The sequence below is a fragment of the Haliaeetus leucocephalus genome, unplaced genomic scaffold, assembly GCF_000737465.1.
Source record: "Haliaeetus leucocephalus isolate CR32 unplaced genomic scaffold, Haliaeetus_leucocephalus-4.0 Scaffold273, whole genome shotgun sequence".
NCBI classification, from domain to species: domain Eukaryota; kingdom Metazoa; phylum Chordata; class Aves; order Accipitriformes; family Accipitridae; genus Haliaeetus; species Haliaeetus leucocephalus.
In genome coordinates, this window is record NW_010972709.1 from 1,307,323 (window position 1) to 1,313,496 (window position 6,174).

The 6,174-nt window shown below is 65.9% G+C and overlaps 1 protein-coding gene across 1 annotated transcript in view; it reads right to left on the reverse strand.

Annotated features, from left to right (window-relative positions):
- Positions 1-6,174, reverse strand: part of ANGPT4 (angiopoietin 4) — an 8,047-nt gene extending 1,873 nt beyond the window's left edge. Inside the window, exons 1-4 of the mRNA XM_010569426.1 lie at positions 5,854-6,174; positions 1,341-1,496; positions 974-1,095; positions 313-621 (exon numbers count right to left, since the gene is read on the reverse strand). Of these exons, the coding sequence (XP_010567728.1) occupies positions 313-621; positions 974-1,095; positions 1,341-1,496; positions 5,854-6,174 (908 nt within the window). The remainder of the gene's footprint in view (positions 1-312; positions 622-973; positions 1,096-1,340; positions 1,497-5,853) is intronic.

The window sequence follows — 6,174 nt, forward strand, 5'->3', positions numbered from 1 at the left end:
CAGCGGGGGGGACGGTGAGCGGGCAGAACCCCTGCCGGTCCCGCAGCCCTGCCTGGTTTTGTTGCTCTTCCCCTCTCCCTTTGGATGCTTTTGTGCCCACGGATTATTTTTCTTTCTTCTGCGCCGTCTCCCTAGGGCTGGGTGAGCTGGCCGTGCTGCACCGGGGCTGCCGCCAGCCTAAGTCTGGGGATTTGCCGTGGCTGGGGACGGCGTGGGGCCACGGACCCTCCCCTGGGGGCTCGGAGCTGCTCCTCGGATGCAACGCAGGGGTCATTTTTGGGGCAATATCACCCACGCCGGGGCCGGCACAGCGCCCTGGCACCCTCTCGGGAGGGCAAGGAGCTCTGTCCTGCTGCCTGCACCCTGCCTGCACGCCCTGGGGTCTCACCTCTGCCCTGGGAGACGAGGCGCACCAGGCTCTGCACCGACTCGAGGAGCTGGACCTGCTGGTGCTGGAGCAGGCTGGTGTTGGCGCTGGCGGCCAGCAGCGACTTCTCCAGCTCCTCGATGGTGCCGCTCTGCCGGCTCACCAGGCGCTGCAGCTTCTCCTTCTCTGAGCGGGCCCCCGCCAGCTCTGCCTGGTGCTTCGTCTCCATCTCGAGCACCCGCACCTCCAGGATGCTGAAAGGGTGAGGCAGAGGTGATGGGGGGGTTGTGTCTGCACTGAGCAGCCGGGCAGGGAGCGGGGGGCAGAGTGGACCCAGGCCCAGCTGTGGTGCCCCAGCACATCTGCGGGGACCCAGAATTGTCCCCGTCCCCTGCTGCACCCACCGAATCGCACCCTGCCTGGCACCTCTGGGAAACCAAAGCCCAAGGGGCTGTGCTGGGGCTGTGCAATCCCCCAGGGACGCCAGCCAGCCCCTGGAGGAGTTCAAGCCCCCCCAAAGTGCAGCCGCACTCCTGGGGCGGGAGAGACCAGCCTCCCGCTGGGGTCCAGCGGCTGCGGGGGTCCCCGAGCTGCCCCAGGCCCTACTTGTTCCTGTTCTGCAGCTTGTGGATCTCGTTCGTCTGCAGCAGCAGCTGCTTCTCCAGCTTGGTGGTGGACATGGAGTTCTCCTGCAGCTGCATCTCGATGCGCGACGTCTGGTTCAGCACCTGCCCCGGGAGCGGAGGGGAGCATCGGTGTGAGCAGCCGGGGCCACACCGCATTCCTGGTGTCACCGGGCTCGCGGCTCCCCGGCACACAACCCCGGTACCTCTGCACGCTGGTACATTAAACCATGCATCACCTTGGGGAATCGCCCCACTTCTAGCAGCAGAGAAACCCTGCCACCCACCGCGGTGCTGGGGGTGGTGGGGACGTGGGGACACGTGTGCCATTCACCCTGGGCACCCCCTACCTGGGCTTCCACGTCGGTGAGCTTGCGGCTCTGCTCAGCACTCTGGTTGAGGAGGGTGCTGCCGATCTCCAGCATGGTGGCGGTCTGGTTCTGCACCGCCGTCTGCCGCAGCTGCGCCATCTCCGGCTTCATGCTCGTCTGGATGTAGCTCTCCAGCTGTGGAGAGGAGCGGGGACATGGCGGGTCATTCCCGGAGCTCGCTGGGTCTTCCCTTGGCTCCCCGGCTGAGCCTGGCACGGCTCGGCACAGCCCTCGGGCACGTCCCTGGGAGCTTCTCAGCATGATATGACCCATCTCAGGGCCCTTTGAAGCTTATCAGGAGGACAGAGTGAGCTGCCCACCGGCTGCGCTGCTGCGGGGGAAGCCTCCTCACGCACCGGCTGCCAAGATTCCTGGGCTGGGGTGCCAGCTGGGACCTGGCATGGACTTGTGTGTGCCCAGGTCTGCTGGCAAGCTGGGGCTGCTGCCTAGCCAGGGTGGCCTGTGCCGAGCAGCCAGGCAGGGAGTAGCCGGCATCGGCATTGGCATCAGCGTCAGCTGCCAGCCCCCAGCCACCGGTTTCCCAGGGCCGGGAACGCGGAGGGTGGGGGGCCACCATCGGCCAGAGAAGGTGTGGGTGTCCGGCACCCGGTGCTACCCCGCTACGGGGAAGCGCTCGGGGCTGGGAAGAAGCCCGCTGCGGACACAGCTGAGATGTCGCTTCCGCTTTCCCAGCCCGCGGGGCAGCCGCCTTTCCCAAAGGCTTTTCTATTTCTGGCGGCCCCGCCATGAGGTTCCCATTCGGTCCCTCCCCGGGGCGACGGCCTCGGCAGGGGCACGGTCCCTCGGCGGGGGCCGCGGGGAGCGGAAGGGGCCGCGCTGCCGCCCACGCTGGGAAAGCGGCTCCGCACCGGGCAGCCCCCAAAAGCGGGAGGGGATGGGGGCTGCCCGGTTCCCTCCACCCCACAGATCCCTCTGTCCCTGGCATTGCCCGGATCCTGCTCTACAGGCAGACCCCCGCATCCCCATGCATCTTGTGGGGTTGTGGACCAGAGGGGACAGGCCAGGGTGGGATGCTGCTCTCCGGGCAGCGTGGTGGGCAGGCAGCGGTGCCGGGATGCTCAGCACCGTGGCGGGCAGGCAGCGGTGCCGGGATGCTTGGCGCGGGAACGGGACCGGCATGGGGCCAGGGCACAGGGCTCTGCCCTGCACTTGTTTGCGCATGATGAAATCTCGCTGGCAGCGGTGCGGCCATGTTCTCTCCTCCCCAGAACCGGGCAGCGGTGAAATCATCGCCCTACCGCCAGCACCCACGGAGGGCGGGAGGGTCCCAGGGCTGAGCACCCCAGCCGGCGTTGCCTGCGCCCTGCTTCCCTAAGGATTTTCCCTTGCGGGAACGTGCTCGCGGGGAGGAAGCGGGGAAAGGTCGGAGAGCCACGTCTGGAAAACATTTCCCCGAGCTGAGTGATTGCTGGAGAGTTTCCCTTTAACCACGTCGTTAATCTTGTTGCTTCACAGGGCTCGGGGAGGCCTTTTCTCCCTCTCAATCTTGCGCTTTTTTTTTTTTTCTTTTTTTTTTTTTTTTAAATAAACATATCTCTGAGCCGAAGGCCAGTACATACCCATGGAAAAGGTCAGGCTGGCATGGGGAGGCCTGAGCGCAGCCGGAGAAATAGCCCCAGCTCCCGGCCCCAGTAGCTCCCTGGGAGCAGCTGGGGCTGGAGGGGGGCACAGTGTCCCCAGCCTCGGGTGACACAGGGGACCCAAGTGGGACAGGCTCTGTGCAGAGGGCTGGGAAACCAGGATCACCCTCCCTTCACCCCACGGGTGCCGAGGCTCGCCTGGGCTCGGAGGGGTCCCACCAGCCCCGTTCCTCCCCAAGAAGGGCAGAGTAGCTGGGGGGTGGACTGTGGTGATGTGGGTCACCCCAAAACGCTGCCCTGGAGCAGGAGGGACCCCGGCCACCCCGCTGTCCCAGTGCCAGGGAACCATTGCCCACATCTGGATGGTCCTGTGCCACCTGCTTGCAGCCACATCCCTCCCCTGTCACTGTCCCCATCCTGCCCTGGCATTTCTGAGCATCCTGCAAGCAGTGGCAGGGGGGGCCCCAGGGCCAGAGGTGGGGGGCTTTCCCCCCACCTGCTCCCTGCACCCACGCCAGGGTGAGCAGCACCGGCCCCTGTGTGCGGGTACCCCAGAGCTGTGAACCTGCCACTGCCCCACTGGGGACTCCATCCCTCCCCAAGCCCCTTGCCGCCCCAGACCCAGCGGCACCATCAAATGTTTGTGTTTGAACTAAAATTAATTCCTCCTGAGATGGGAACAGCCGACGGGACGGCGAGGAGAAGCCACGTGTCCTCGTGTGCTGGGTCCTCGCCATGTTCCTGTCCCTCCCGACCGTGGGGGGCTGCACATGGGGTGGGTGGACCAGCACCCCAGTGCTGGGAATGGGATTCCCTGGGGAGGCTGGGTGCTGGGGGTCCCCAGTGGTGTCCGGGTGCTGAGGGGCTTTTCAATTCCTGCAGGCCTCCCAGCCCCCAGCACCCGGCAGGGCTCCCTGGGCCAGGGCAGAGCAGACAGGGATGCGATGTTGTTTACAATCTGTTCCTGAACCTGATGCCTCCTTCAAGCCCTGGTTTGTTTGTTCAGGCCTGGAGTCCGACCAAAACAAGCCTCTCTGGGCAGCTCCGGTTAAATTAGGAAAGCCAAGGAACAACAGAAAAAAAAAAAAAAAGCTGCAAGCTGCCTCTAAACGGAGAGGGCCATGCTACGGGATAGGATGGGATTGGGATGGGATGGGGTACCGGCTGCCCAGTGCCCCACTGCCTTGTGCTCCTTGGGGCTGCGGTGTGGGGCATCGCTGCCCACAGCTGCCCAGATGTGCGGCCCTACTTTGCCTGTGGGCTGCCTGTTCTGGGGCAGGGCCATATGGGACCCCCTGCCCCCTGCCTTGCTTGGCCATGCCCAAAAGCTGCCCTCACCCCGAGAGGACCTCAGAGCTGTCCTGGGCACCCAGGGCAGAGGGACCCCAAGGCAGGGACCCCAGGGAAGGGACTCCAGGACACAGGGACCCCAAGGGCATAGGGATGCCAGGGCAGAGGGACCCCAAGGCAGGGACCCCAGGGTGCAGAGACCCAGGGCTGTGCATGCACTGCAGACCCAGCAGGTCCCGCAGTGATGGAGATTCTCTGCCACCAGCCAGGTGGTGGCTGGCTGTGCCTGTCCCTCTGCAACACCCCGGGCTGGCTTTCAGTGGAGCCGTGGCTCAGCGTTTTCCCAGCTTTTGAGGAATTTGTCATCTAGGATGGCTAAGGGGACAGGTCTGCACGTCCCTGCTGCCCTCCCTGTCTCCCATGGCCAGGAGAGGCTCCCCGAGCAGTGTGGCTGGCACAGACCACCCCTGGGACCCCCACTCCGCACATTTGGCCCCAGCCCCAGCCCTGAGCGCTGCAAGGGCTCGGCATGCACCACCTTGCAGTGCCACTGGCCCTGCTTGGTTGGGGACGTCATCCAAGAAATTGGGGTGCAGAGGCATGCAGGTCCCAGAGGGACACTGCCAGGACGTGGATACGGCTGTGCTGGCGATGCCGCTCGGCTGGAGGGTCAGTGACAGCCAGGGACAAGCCGCTCGCCCTCTTATCAGCACAGGCACCTAGGGCCACGGTGCCACTGCCTTGCCAGGGTGCAGGGTTTACAGCCCCCCAGGGAAGTGTCGCACGGGACAAGCCGGCCAGGAGCTATTCCTGGGTCTGACGCAGGCGGCTGCGCTTGGTACATGGGGGGGTCCATCGGCACTCGCCAGCCCTCGGGAAGGAAACTCCACTTCCAGCTGTGGGCAGCGGGAATGGGGTGAGCCGGGGTGGGGGGCACCCCCGTGGGCAAGCAGCCCTTCTGGCGTGGCACCCCGCTGCCCCCCACCCTGCACTGTCCCGCTTGCCCATGCACTGCAGGGCTGCCCGGGATCCGTGGGTCCCACTCGAAGTCTCACTAAGCACCAGGAGCTTTTGCAAAGCCCCTAAGTGGGAAAACAATGAGGCTGGAGAGGTTTCAGCGGCCCCTGCCCTTAGGTCCCTTGCTCCGCCGCCTGCCAAAACGCTTCCCAAGAGCTTTCCAGCAGGGCCGCATCCTGACCCAGAATGGGGAGCGCTGACCCCCAAGGTATGCCTGGCACAGCCAGCCCAGCCGGGACCACAAGGAGCCACGGCAGGGATGGCAGGGAGATACAGCCGCAGCGGCAAGCACCGGTGGAGCCGCAGCACCCATGAGCTGCAGCACTCACGAGCTGTAGCACCCACAGCATCCATCCCCTCCGAGAAGTCAGTGCCAGGATCAGGCCCAGGTCACAAACCTGCAGGGAAGATGCTGAATTGGCCGCACTGCTGCAGCTTGGGTGGGCATGAAACCCCCCGCACAACCAGCTCTGCCTCCGGCAGCCTGGAGCAGGCAGCCGGTACGGGGATGCTGCACATTTGGGTGTTGGGGGCAAACCCCTGCCCACCCTGCCACCCGCCCCCCCCGTCGCCCAGCACCCTACCTTCAGCAGCCACTGGGTGCTGTTCTCCAGGATCCTCTCGAGGTGCCGCAGGCGTTCGGCGGCCCCGTAGCCGGCGTGCGTGGTGCCGGCCGGCGAGTCCCGTTGCAGCAAAGCGTTGGCGGGTCCGGGGGGGGCGGGGGCGGACGGGCAGGGCGGCGGGTCGGCCTCGGGCAGCACGAAGGTGTAGCTGCAGTGGCCGTGCTGTACCCGGTGGTAACGCCGGCGGCCGCCCCCCTCCAGCGCCCGGCGCTGGGCTCCGGCCACGCACAGCACCGTCGTGGCACAGGTCAGGGCCACGAGGCTGAAGCTGAGAGCCCGCAT